A 14,556-nucleotide genomic window follows, 5' to 3' on the forward strand; every position below is an offset into this window, starting at 1 on the left:
GGTGGTGTGTGTTCTGGACATTTTAGGTTGCCTCACTGGGTCACCCTGCGGTCTCACCAGCCGCTGATACTTATTTCCAAGATGGACTACAAAGTACTGATACTCTAATTCTATCTTCCTTTATAATTAGGTGGGAATCTCACATACAGAATTTCCCATCAAACCTATCTGGCTAGCCTTCAGGTTCTCCTGGTTGGAGATTGCTCAGGTATCAACTTGTTTTTCTGAAGTTTGATAAACAAGAGGGAAGTCACTCAATCATATGACCACCTTTCTTGTGCAGTGATGTCATTAGTATAATTATACTAAACATTACATATAATTATACTAAACATAGGTTTAAAAATATAAACACATCGACCTATTTTTCATGCTCAAATTGTCACATTTTTGGCTAGTGGGAGACCCTTAAAGTTGGCTTCTAGAACCTTTCCACAGAACTCTTGAGTGTTTGAGTTTTCTTGACCTGGGGCATCTTGTACTAGGAGCCACCCTGTGGACCTAGCGTTCACTAGTTGGTATATACATTCTTGTACTAGGGGTCACCCTGTGGACCTAGCGTTCACTAGTTGGTATATACATTCTTGTACTGGGGGTCACCCTGTGGACCTAGCGTTCACTAGTTGGTATACACATTCTTGTACTAATCCTGTGGACCTAGCATTCACTGGTTGGTATATACATTCTTGTACTAGGGGTCACCCTGTAGACCTAGCACTCACTAGTTGGTATATACATTCTTGTACTAGGGGTCACCCTGTGGACCTAGCATTCACTAGTTAATATGTATATTCTTGTTCCTTTAAGCTGAAAATGAAATTCGACAGCACTGTTGGCACCAGTGGTGCTCATCGATACTGCATTATAATTGCTTTAGGACTTTTCAGCTGGACAGTCCGAAAATATCTACTGTTTACAAATAAAAACAAATCATACAGTGAAGTTCCCAAGTCAAGTTTAAGATTACCGATTTCAAACAATGTTACCTAATACTAATTTTATTCTACAACATACTTCATCTGCAAGATGTTGGAAAATTAACCACAAAAATCACATTTAGCAGTCCAAGGTCTTTTCTGTCCTTAATGTGTATCTACTGACAACATAAGACTCAAGTCACTACTTGGGTCACAAGACAACTATTTCTTCTCTATGCATTGGCTCTCTGCCCTTTCCTTCCTCTTTCAGAACTATTGCTACTTGTTCTTGGTTTATCCTTCAATTGTTACTTTTTGGAATGCAAGGTAATGTGTGGATACACAACTGTAATCCTCCCTCATCCTCACAATCATTCTCTGAGCTCCCTGGACTGTCTCCACTGTGGCGCTCAGCTCACTGTTTCCAAAGCCATTCCGTGAGCTCCCTGTACTGTGTTCACCAGAGCGTGGGTTCTGCCACCTACCCACCAAGGCCTTCAATTTGAAAACGGCAGAATGTAGAGATCGTCACTCCTTTTACAGTTGCAGTCTATCCTGTATATCACTGTATTCAACCAATCCCATTAATTCATTAAGGTTGATTCCAATCTGCTATTAAAAACAAGGTCCACAGGCATAATTTGTATTTAATACCTGAAAGATAAAAAATGCCGTCACTCCTCTCTCCTGACTTTTTATAATTCTATTTCTTCAACAGTAGAATAAGTTTTAACAATATGACTTTCCAATCAGGATTAAATAAAATTACAATTAAAAAAAATTTTTTTAAGGGTCTGAGGATGGAACCCAGGGGCATTCTACCTCCGAGCTACACCCCCTGCCCTATTTTTTATTCTTTATTTTGAAACAGGGTCTCACTAAGTGCAGAGGGCCTCACTAAGTAGCTGAGGCTGTCTGCAAACTGCGATCCTCCTGTCTCAGCCTCCTGAATGCTGGGATTACAAGTGTGCGCCACCGCGCCTGACTTAAAAATATTTCTATATATGCCAAGAAAACAAATAGCCAGTAAGATGTAATTATCACCACACAGATTCACTGTAGAAGCCATTTGTACATAACTAAGAAATTCTTCCTTTAAGACAATGACAAACTAGAATGTCCTCAAAAAGACCAAGATGGTGAAGTTCAGAAACTACCTTAGATGAAACAGTTGAAGAATTAAATATTTATTGAACAAATGCAGAATAAATGAACTAAGGGGTGTTTGAACCTAAAGATACAATAGAAACTTCAAATATTCAGAGGACTGCCACACAAAGAATTAAAGACTTGCTAAGTACTTTTCAGAAGCGGAACCGGAAGCAAGGGCAGGTCAGCAGCCAAGAGGCTGCAGGAGTCGTACAAAGCACATTGCTGCCGTCATAGCTTCTTCCTCACGTAAAGCATTCCACGCTTAACGCTCCCCTTCTGCAGGAGACAGAGAACTTGCCACTCCTCACGAGCGTCGGTGCTGCGTTTCCACAGCAAGCTCACACTGCCAGCCATGGACGTGCTCCTGCTCCTGGAGAGGCCTAAGGCCGACTCGCTGCTTCCCTCAGGACAACTCTACTTGTTCCTCAGCTACACCTTTATACCTACACAAGTGATCCTCCAGAGGCGGGGAGGAGAACACGCTCCCCCAGAGGGGTACACCATGGCTCCAGCATGCAGGCTCTGCCTGGGGCACGGCCTCCTCCAGCCCCGGTGCAGGGTGACGGCTCCACCTGAAGGTGCGGATGGATGGGCGCGCGGGTGTGCACGCTGTGCTGGGGCAGGAAGAAGACAGCTGACAACCACTGCCCTACGCGAGGCAGGAGAGCTTACTTTATGAATCACTAGGAAATATGAGCTAACCGCATAATACTGATGGGCTCCATCAAACTGTCAAATATTACAAAATGAGAACTGCTTCAACGACTATTCAGCATAATGTTTAAGGACAAAATATATATAATATACTTTATATATGTATTTTTCACATACTCAGTAAGGAAATGCTGAGGTGCTTATTAATCCATCCAGTAAATTGAAAATAAAATTTTAATTTCTGTATCTGTCAGTGTACAGGATTCTGAAGGTGGATGCTGAACGGAGAAGTCAGTTTTCCAGGAAAGCCACATAGTCAGTCAGTCTGGCCAACTGCTGTTCATTGGGGATCGGTGGGACCGGGGCGGGCTCTGCACGTGAAAGAGAGAAACACGCGTCAAGTTAGACACCAGCGTGACAACGCTGTGGTTCCTGCCACCCACCCCATCAAACAGGAAAGTAACTTCCTTAGATCCACCTGATCGGAGACAAAAATCATGCCTTGTAGGGGTCTGGACACTTTTCGAAAAGCAAGCTGAGCAGATTCCCCTAACTGGACATAAAGGCCAGTCGGCATCGTTGCTGTCACTTTTATATTCTATGTGAAGGCTCAAAACATGTTCAATGTGCAAAATCTCTTTTAGGAGATCATAGCTCTTCTTGGAAAGGTCCTACCCATTTAATTCATTCCAAATGCTGGCCATGTTCCAGTGCTACTCTAGGAGAGTATCACACTGTCAACAAACACAAAGAACCCATTCTCAAGAATGCTAGTGCATCCTGGCACGAGCCACCATGGGAGCCAGGGATGCTTCTGAGCAAGCAGGGGAGCAGCGCTCTCAGGGAGAGCACGAAGGAAGCAGGTGCTGCAGCCAACTCAGGACCAGCACGACTTCCAATCCAAAGAATTCAATTTGTTTGTAAGAACCAAAGAAAATAACAATATAAATGAGAAGCAATAAAACATTTTCAGAGTGAGCATATGAAAACACATACCTGATAAGGGAATAAACCTGTTAAAGGAAACATCCAGGGACCCTGCAACTAAAAAAAAATAATTAATAAATAAATAAAATTATAGCCCAATTTACAGAAGTCAGTATTAAAACCTTCCATGGAACATGCTACTACGAAGGCCTTAAGCACTTGCTATGACCCGGTTCTCTGTTTTATGGCTATTACTCTTTTCTCACTACAGAATGGCTTGGCCACACCTTCCCACCTGTGCGTCCTCACAAGCTGAGCACTGGCTCTGTGTACTACTCTACAGTGTGCTGAGCAGCGTCTAAGCAGCAGACATACAGGGAGGCAAAGGACCCTGGGACTGATGCAGAGGGTTCTGGGTGTGGGCACTGGCCTGGCTCTGAGGACCCTGAGGGAAAGGACACTCGTGGTGAGGGGCAGGAACAGGGACCAGCAGGCAGCAGTGAGTGTGGCTCACTTCAGAAAAAGGACATAGGGGCTGGGAACGTGGACAGACTCAACAGGGACAATCACAGGGTTTACGGCCTCAGGAGGAAAGCTAGAGCGATCAATCCTGTGAAGGTCAGAGAAGAATCTGTATGACTCAAGTTCAAGGAAAAGACTGAGACTTAAAAAGCAGTAATTCAGACACTAAGGAAAAGTATAGTGAGCAATGGTGTTGTTAATTAAAGGATGGGAGATGAGCATTTGATACAAGAAGTACATTTTTAAAAATGAAAGACTAGATGACCTCTAAGATCCTTTCTGCCGTAACCGTCTATACTGTACATCAATATGTAGACGTGAGCTACTGCCCGAGTTAGTACAGAATCTTCACTCCTGAATGTCCGAGCGCCAGGCTCTCACACGCATTCTCTGCTGCAGGAAGGTGCGGAGCCCCACCCACCTACCTGGCTTTCTGGGTAGAACCATTCTTGTGGTGGAGTCCGCTTGCCATCCTTGTTCTAATATACCTAAAAATGTGTATTTCACACACAGATAAGAAATAACACAAACACCCAACAATGCCCACCATCTGCCCAAGACACGACTTAGAGAGAAGACTGACATGTTTAGTTTAACTGTCATGAGTATGTTTACTAGAAAGGCATATTACACAAAGTTTGTACTTATCTACCAAAGCTTCATTTTCCTCACCAAGCTGTTACTTTTTTAAGTGTTAGTCTAATCAATATTATTAAAATATATATTATTAAAAAGAGACATAAGAAAACTTATGCCTTTTATATTCATATCAGTAATAAAGATGATGGGTATGTAATCACAATAACTCTATGCAGTGGGACATATGACCATTATCTAATAGGTGTGGGAAAAATAAAGTTTAGAAAATTTAAGTGATTTCCTCTAGGCTACTTGGCTAGCAGGAGGAATGAGGAAGGGGTAGGTTTGTGGCCAGGCTATCAGCTAAGAGAATGGGCTCCGGAATATAATACTTAATAAGATTCATATCAATTTTAAGAGCCCAAACAAATAAACGTTAGTATGAGTAAGTGATGGTATGATTTGACATAAGAACTCTGGAGCTGGGGGTGGCTCAGTGGTAAGGGTGTGTGCTTACCATGCACAATGCCCTGGTTCTATCCCCAGCACCAAAAATGAAAAAAAAAAAAAAAAACAAAGAACTTTGACACCCTGTGAGAGACCCTGGCGATTTATGGACTAGATACATTGCTCAATGAAGCTCAATCACTGCAAAACAGCGAAGTGTGTGTGATATGGGCAGCAGGTGGCTGGGTACGGGTATGAAATGCAAGAAAAAAATCTAAGTAAGGATGAAATAAGGACTTCTAGATGTGAGCAGTGAGGTCAATGAAAGGCATTTTCTTAACCAGTGTGTAACTATTCACGTCTGCTTGGTGCAGAACCACCTATGTGCTTGATGCTGGGTGCTCGCTGCGCAAAGTCCTGCTGGTGTGTGTGTGTGTGTGTGTGTGTGTGTGTGTGTGTGTGTGTGTGCGCGCGCGTGCACGCGTGTGTGCAACATGCTTCCTAATACCTTCCTAAAAGCAAATGCAACCTAAACCCAATGATTCCAGAGAAGGGACTGTGAGCGTGCAATTCACACCTCTATTTTGTTTTCCTTGTAAGTAAAAAGTAAGCTAAAAGTACCTTTCACAGCTTCTTCCACAGGAAGTCCAACAAAGGCTGCAAAATCATCAGCAATTATCGAGGTGTATGCTTGAGAAACCAGGGCGAAGGCGCGTCTCCTTGTCGCATCTATTGTGGCAGGGAGGGAGCCAAGACAGCAGGCGTTTCAGAAGCACGTCACAACACACCTGTCTTAGCCCAAAGATGCCCGTGCGTGTGGCTATGGAGACGCGTGCCCAGCCCCTAGCAGAGCCCAGATTACCCAAACACATTCCTTACATTTCCTCAGATCAGATGATAATGGAAGTTTCAAGTAGCAAAAAGTTAATACACACAAGACTCAAACACTAAGAAAAATGTAACTTAAACATATTTATGTATTTAGGACATAAAGTTTTAATTTCTTTTATTCGCTTGTATTTCATTTGCAAACACGGGAGTGAATGGGAAGGAAAACGTCCTGAGGAGCTTCCCAACTTCCAATCTGCATCAAACCCTTGACTTTATTCAAATGTAAAATCCTCCATTCCAACCCTGATGACTGATTCTAACAAGGGGCTGCCAGCCACCAGCCAAGACACTCCCAATTGCTTCTGGGATTTCCTCAGGCTTACATGCCCAGTCAGGGCAGCCACAGAAACTCTCAGACACCCTTGCTGCAAACGGGTCCTAACCCAGGCTTTTGGTTTTGCTGTTCTGTGGCCTAAACGCCTCCCTAGGTCTTTCTACAGCACTGAATCCACTGTGATCTCTGCTCTTCTCTAAACAGGGTCTCACTTAGTTGCAAAAGGCCTCACTAAGTAGCTGAAGGCTGGCGGCAAACCGCACCCTCCTGTCTCAGCCTCCCGAATGCTGGGATTGCAGGCGCGTCCCCATGCCCGGCCTAAGCTAATGCTTCTAACTCAACAAGCGACCTCTTACCATCTGTGGCAGGAGTGGTTTAACCCACCCTCTTCTTCTCAATTATATTCCAAACCTCTCAACAAAAAGGCTACCGTGTTAATTAATCTTTTTATTTGCAGTGATAAACCGAGATCACACATCATCCTGAACACGTGTTTCTGGACACCACCACTGAGACTGAAACGGGCAGGACCCAGCCTTAGACTGTACTTGCATTCCCTAGGAACTGCTGGGAGCCAGGTTCCTCCAGCTCTCGCCGAGTCTGGATTTGCTCTTCCTCCCACATCTTCCCAGTCTCTTCCTTCGACCATTCTCAGCAGACAACAGAATAAACAGACTTTGAGAACACCTTGGAGATACAGAAACGCTTTCTACTGAAGGCTACGGATCCTGACGGGGAAAGACCTGGGGCAGCAACGCTGCCTTAGAAAAGTGGACACCACAAGGCTACATTCATTTGACACGTCTACTATGGTTTAAAAACGTTTACTTTAGTGCAGATATTCTGGTCATATTTTTAGAGTGGGACTAGAATAAGAAAAAAACATGATGAAAGAGAAAAATGGAAGAAAGAAGGAGAAAGGTATAATAATAAGACGGAAGAAAGATACACAGAGGAGAAGCAGGCTCACGAGAGGCCTCGGCGCTCGGGCTCTGAATGACCAGCGCGGATGCTGCAATGTCCAATGCTGACCCTCGAGAGCCGCTGCATTGTCTGATGCTGACCCTGGAGAGCCGTGCAGCCTGGAGCCTTGCAGTGGCCTGCCTTCCGGTGTTATGCTAGAAGGTGGGCTTAACTCAGCCGGCACTTAACACTATGATGACTGACAGGGGACACATGCTAGTGAGAACAGAAGCACCGATGGGATGCTAGTACAGCTGTTAAATACGTACACGCCTGCCACACAGCAGGAACCGCCGCTGCTTGTGCCAGAGGCAGAGATGAGCCCAGCAGTGCCCCAGCCCACCTCTGCCCCTCTCAGGGCATAGTGGGGCAGTTTTGAAAGCGGGCATAGGGAACGCCGACTACCCCTGCACACAGCGCCCTGTAGTGAATCCCTCCTTCACTGTACCTTCCTGCTCTGGGGTCAGTGAGCAGGACGTATGAAGTGTGTCTCTGGTCAGGGCTATCCGCTTTACAGGTAGCAGATGGGAAGGATGACAGGGGCTGTGTGCAGGGGCAGCTGGCGCCAATGCCTGCGGCATCTGAGCTCCCGGCTAGGTGACGGGATTCTATCGGGAGGTCAGCGGCCAGGAGGGAGGTCCGGCCCCGCCCTGCCTGCTCCAGCTGACCTGAATCCACAGCTCTGCGGGCAGCCCCTTCCCCACAGCTACAGCAATACCAGGTGCTTGGCCTGTCCCTTCAGGCCAAGTGAAAATGGCTTCTGTCTACAGCTCTTGCTGGCATAGCTTTCACTAAACTCTCCTAGGTTAGGCCAGAACCATGAGCAGAACAGAGCAGAGGGGAAGAGGTCTGGGAAAGCGACTGCTGTGGGATGGTTTGTGTGTCCTAGGCTCAGGTGCTGGGCGTGTGGTAAGCAACACAGTGGGGAGGCAGCAGGGCCTTTGGGAGGCAGAGTCAAAGTAAGGTGCTTAGGTGCCTGGGCACCACCTGTGGTGGAGAGGAACAGAGTCTGTTCCCAGGAACAGGTTTTATAATATGAGTAAGCCTGGCCCAGATCCTCATCAGCTCCGTCTGGCCATGTGATCTCTTCCACGTGCACTCCATTGTGCCTTACACGAGGCTCACCAGAGGCCCGACAGAGGCCTGGCTTACACGTCCAATCTGTCAGCTAAATAAACTTTCTCATAAAGTACCCAGCCTCAGCTATCTTGTCATAACAACGGAAAGTTAAGAAAGTGATTGTTCTTCACTAGAAACAACTTTACCGCACTGAAAAGAAGGAACTGAGGTCCGTTATAAAATCACTCTCAACCGGCTACCTTTTATGGAGAAAATGCATTTTATGAACTTGAGGATCCGTACAAGTCTCAGAGCACGAGCACTGCAGGTGAGCAGGAGCATTCTTTAAAGCCAAGTGCTCAGGCATATCCGTTCATTTTAAGTAACTCGAGGAAAGCACTGCATCTGACCTAATGAGGGAAATGAAGGGTCAGAGGCCACCCAGAGAGGCTAAACCAAGGCACACCCCAGAAAGCCCGATTCCAGAGCCAGACCCCGCACACTGTGCACACAGCCTTTGGGGGCATGCTGGCATGCTTCCAACTCCCAATCTTACAAAAAACTCCCCGAGCAAGAGTTTCCCTGGGAAGGAATGAACCTGACATGGAGTGCACAGACAGATAACTGACCGACAGGCAGGAGCCTCATGCCTCGTCCCACCAAGGACCCACCTTGTGACACTGGGCAAGTGCTCCTACCATTGCCACCACCAGAGTCGGCGTTTCCTATGCCCGCTTTCAAAGCTGCCCCACTGTGCCCGTGGACCTCACTCCACACCCCACCCTCCTGCCCGACCCGCAATTCTATTTCTGAACTTCTCAGAGCAGCTGCCCCCTGCTGCATTCCGCACACATTGTTTCTCGGTTTCACCATCCATGGGAGTTATTTACATTTCAATAACCATCCTTCCCATCTGCTACCTGTAAAGCAGATAACCCTGACCAGAGACACACTTCATACAACGTCCTGCTCACTGAGCCCAGAGCAGGAAGGTACAGTGAGGGAGGGATTCACTACAGAAAGGAGGTGACGACAAGCAAAGAGCCTAAAACGTACTGAGAGATCACCGTGTGACTTTATACAAGGGCGAGCCACGAGGGCTAGAAGCAGATGTCGGGAGTGGGGGAACGAGAGAGGCAGGAGACAAAATTCTTATTATGGGACCAATGCTATGTCGCACCACGCGTGTAATCTTTTAAAGCAATTAAAAACATGTGAGCATCTACGCAATGAACTAATAAAATATAGAAACTGGAGACAACGTCTATAAAAGGTTGAGGCCAACTAAGTCCAAAGCTCAGTCTATTTTCAAATACATGGACTTTTAAAATCTTTTTCCAACCTGTACCGCAACTTAGAGCGTTACCAGATTTCACAGCAAAAAGCCCTTTTTGACAAGAGCACCTTCGATCTAGAACTGAGACAATGAAGCCCTCAGTTGTTCAGATACTCTCAATAAACATAAAACAAGGCACAATTAAAGGAGATCTAAGAATGAATTCTAAAACTTCTGCACTCACCAATCAGAAAATATCTACTTTTTAAACACATACACTAATTTATTTCACATTGCAGCGTGTAGGGAATATGTTTACCCCAGTGTAATTTTTAACCACACAATAAATTACCTCTAAGTGCTTCCATGATTGGCTGGACCGTCTCAGACCACTGGTGGGCACTGATGGTCGTATAGACCCCAGGGAAATCTCTCTGCCAGATTCTTTGTCCTACTGACCAAATTCCCCCAAGTTCGGAATTTGCCTGCAACAAACATTATTGCCACTATATCTTAAAATATCAGAAATGACATAAAACTTGTTAACTTTTATCAGTAAAGACATAGTCAACATTTCTTCTAAGAGATACAATTGTCATTTCTACTATCAAAAAGGTTTTTAAATGCTGTGTGCAATACTGTAAAATATTTGTATGTTTGGCACATTTTTATTACAATAGCAAATTAAAGCATGAGAAAATAATTAAAAATATTAAGCCTGGGGACTAATTATCATAAACAATGTTGTTTATAAAAATGCTGCATAATATATATTTAATATCTATCTATCTATCTATAGATAGATATTGAAGGCAAAGGTAATAGTAAACAGGTTAACAAGAGACCATCAATCTAACATGGCCTACACTATAGCCCAAGAATATCTTCTGCTAATGTCATAAAAAATATGCATAGAGCTTATGGTTCTTATTTAATCAAAGAAAATGAGGAACACCCCAATCTTATTAAACAATATGAGAGAAAGGAAAAGCTTATCACTTGAAATTAAAAATTTACTTCATAAAAAACGTTCCATAGGTTACTTTACCAAACCTTCCAAACAAAATAAGCAACCTACACTATTCTTAATGTTGTGAACATTCACTTTGAGTATTCTTGTAAACAATACTTTCTTCAAAATAAGAACCATTATAGGAAACTGCAGAAATCAGTGGAAAACCTCACTGCCTCAGCCACCGCCTCTGGCCACCTGCATCCGAACGGGCTCACAAGTTAACTGGCAAAGCCATACTTACGAGAGGTATGGTTCAAGAAATCTGATCAGTAGGACTTAAGCACTGATTTCCTGACCAGTCCATGGAATTTAAATTTCTGACTAGATGAATCTGGAGGATATTTTTAACTTTAATGCTTGTTTAGTGACCATTTATGTGACATGGGAATAAAAACAGGAACTTTTAAAAGGATGTCATGTAAGTAAATGTTCCTTCTATATTAAGCAATAAAATACATTGAAAGAATACTTACAGATTTTATAGCAGGTGGTATCCTTTTCCAAAGATATCTTGCATTATTCCTAATATACATAAACAAGATCAATTAAAAAATAATAACCTATGGTCATCTCAGTAGATGATACTTAAAATTACTAGGTAAATAGGCATGGTGGTACATGCTTGTAGTCCCAGCATCTGGGAGGCTGAGACAGGAGGATCGTGGTTTAAGGACAGCCTCAGCTACTTAGTGAGGTCCTTTGCTATTCAGTGAGACCCTGTTTCAAAATACAGAATAAAAACCGGATGGGATGTAGCTCGAAGGTAGCCATCCCCAGTACCATAATAAATAAGTAAATAAATAAATGAATATAAAAAATTACATGTGAAGTATAATGCAAACAAACAGAAGTTTGATCTAAAATATTATATATAATACAGAATTTGTGTGTGTGGTATTAGGGGTTAGATCCAGGGGCATTCTACCTGCAAGGACACCCCCAGCCTTTTTTTATTCTGTTTTTGAAAACAGTGTTGCTAGATTGCTGAAATTCTTGCTACAGTGCTTGAGGCTGTCCTGGAACACAGCGATCCTCCCTTTATCTGTCTCCCACATACTGGGATTACAGGCATGTGCCACCAGGCCGGGCTTAGACTTTAGTTTTATATGAGTTGTTATGGGAAAATATGAGTGGTTTTCCAGATACAAAGACAAAAATATTTTCAACAAAGCCATTTTTTGGCATTTTTACTAAATTTTTAGGATGATCCATACCTTAACTTACAGCACAATAAAACCACAGACATGTAGAGAACTGCCCACATAACTTACCCTGATGTAGAAATAAGCAAATGTATGTACTTAATAGAGCTGGCAATCTCTAGCAGTGAGCCTGGTAAGAGATGCTTTTCTCATTAAAACCCCTCTGACTAGTGAATACAGTGTATCCACAACTTTAAGGCTGGGTTTTTTAAGGAACTGGAGCAAATGTCAAATAATGGGATTATAAAAGTGAAACAAGTAATTTGTAAGTGTGTAATAAAACCTCAGCATTTAAAAAAATTATCAAAAGGGGTTTGGAATAATTTAAAACCAAATGTTATCAGGCATCACGGTGGGTCACAGAAGACTTCTACTCTTCAGCAGTTATGCTTCCTAAAGTTTTCTTAAAAAGTTGAAAGAAAAAAAACCTTCAGGAAACCTTATACATTTGATAATGAATTCTTGGCTTTTTCAATCCTCTTTTCCAGCTACTTTTGTTTTGTCTTGTTTTTGGTGGTACTGGGGTTCCTGGAAACCCTTCTACCTTCGGGCTACACTCCCAGACCTATTTTATATTTTTGAAACAGGGTCTCTTCAGCCAGTGCGGCCGGCTTCGAATTTACTGATTACATATGAAGTAGAAAGAGGTAGTAAAGTTTTTTATAAAGACAAAATATGAGTAGAAGTAATTTATTATACTGTAGTTTCTCAATAAATTTAAAAAATACTATGTTTTATTCCAAAGCAAATATCTCTGTATAACCATGAAGAAGTTGCAGTTCTTTCTAAGTTTTAGGTAAATAGTACTTACATGTCATTGTGGAGCAAATATAAGGCCAGAAGCTGGCCATACACTGGGGGTGTAGCAATTCCTCCAGGAGCCTTGAGTGGTAAAAATAAGAGAAAAATCAAGAGTATTTTATTAACTAATTTGAAAAGTAAGAATAAAGACTAGTTTATTAATGTTAATTTACAAAGCCCATCTTAGAATGCTCTTTTAGACAAACAGCTTAAATAAATACCAAGCACTAAAGAACCTGCCATCAGCTGTAACTTACCTTTCTGGGTTCTTAGTTTCTTTAAATATACAAGTATATTTAGTTGTAGTCCCTTTCCCAGGTATCAAATTTTTATTTAACCATATTAGTATAAGAAAAAGTACTTCCCAGAAATTTTAAAGCATTATGACTCTACCCATTATATTAAACATGCTTAATATTTGAGTGAATAGAAAAATACCACAGCTGAGTTACAAAGATTTCTCTCCTTATTCAATTTTAATTCATTTAGAAAAGGTGCGTGTGTGTGCGTGCGCGCACGTGTGTGTGTGTTACAGGTTCTACCTCTACCCCCAGTTGTTCTTAATTTTTCTTTTTTTTATTATTTTGAAAGAAGGCCTCAGTAAGTCAAACCAGCTGGCCAGGAACCTGCCATCCTCCCGCTTCAGCCTCCCACCATTAGGATTACCGGCGTGTGCCACCGCGCCCGGCTAGAAAGGATACAGTAAAGCGCCAGTTGGCGAGTTGCAGGTTCTGGCTGCCGTCTCTTTTAACTAAATAATTGTATACCAACGTTACAAATAGTTATTTACTGCCTTTCTGAGAGAAAAAAAATCTTTTCAGCTACGTGTGTAGCTTTCATCTGTCCTATCAAAGACAAACGCTTAGCTTACTCTGCTGCGACATTACGAGACTACGGAGAGCTATCGGAGGAGGAGGAGGGTCGACCTGGCCGTGCGCCTGGGTGTCTGCAGGCACAAATGCCTCTCTTTAGTGGAATCCTCGGTGCCAGGCAGGACGGCCAGCGGGGAAGGCGGGAGGGACGCCGGCGGGCGCTGGGCAGAGGCGTCCGGCTTCGGGCTCCCGGACCCGAGAAGCGGGAGCCCACGCCCCGCGCCGCCCGCACGCCCCCCGGCGCCCAGCGCGGCCCGGCCCGTCACTCCCGAGCCCGCGCCCGCCGCCCCGAGGTCCTCCCAGCGCCCCGCAGGCGGCCACCTCGAGCTCCTGGTTCTCGCACTGATCCAGCAACTTCTTGAAACTGAAGGCACCTTCCGCCATCACCGCCACTGGCATCTTCCCGGCCGGTCTCGCCGCCGCACCTTCCCGACGGCCGGACCCGGACTCTCCCTCGGGGCGTCGCGCCCGCGATGACGTAACAAGCAGCCGCCGGCGCCGCGGAGCGCTCCTGCGCAGGCGCAGCCCCGGTTCCGGCGCGCCGTGACGTCACTAAGCCCGCCCCCCCGGCGCTCTGGAGGAGCGGCCCGGGCTCCTCCGGAAGTGGACGGGAGTCCGGAAGTGGACGGGAGCCGCCGCTGGTGACGCGCAGGCTTGGGGTGCCTTTTGTTTATGTTATTGGGGATTGAATCCGAGGGATTTCTACCTGGGAGATACACCTCCAGCCACTTTTATTTATTTATTTATTTACTTATTTTTGTTTTTGCGGTACTGGGGATGGAACCCAGGGGGCATCTACCTTCGATCCACACCCCCACCCCCTTTTTAGAAAATTCTTTATTTTGAAACAGGGTCTCACTGAGTTGTAAAGGGCCTAAGTGCCTGAGGCATGCTGCGAACCGCGATCCTCCTGTCTCAGCCTCCCAAACGCTGGAATTATTTATTTTTGTGCGGTACTAGGAATCGAACCCAGAAGTATTCTACCGTCAAGATGTACCTCTAACC

The 14,556-nt window shown here is 44.4% G+C and overlaps 1 protein-coding gene across 1 annotated transcript; it reads right to left on the minus strand.

Moving 5' to 3' along the window:
* Positions 1 to 3,014: 3,014 nt before the first annotated feature.
* On the minus strand, positions 3,015 to 13,950 carry COPS8 (COP9 signalosome subunit 8; the record flags this gene model as incomplete). The annotated part of the gene is made up of 8 exons (XM_080690049.1): positions 3,015 to 3,094; positions 3,720 to 3,767; positions 4,598 to 4,660; positions 5,820 to 5,927; positions 10,014 to 10,146; positions 11,150 to 11,198; positions 12,690 to 12,760; positions 13,873 to 13,950. 8 exons carry the CDS (start codon positions 13,948 to 13,950, stop codon positions 3,015 to 3,017), a joined length of 630 nt encoding a protein of 209 aa, XP_080546175.1.
* Positions 13,951 to 14,556: the final 606 nt, after the last annotated feature.

The sequence above is a fragment of the Muscardinus avellanarius genome (genome assembly GCF_963383645.1).
Source record: "Muscardinus avellanarius genome assembly, chromosome: 2".
In the NCBI taxonomy this organism is placed as follows: Eukaryota; Metazoa; Chordata; class Mammalia; order Rodentia; family Gliridae; genus Muscardinus; species Muscardinus avellanarius.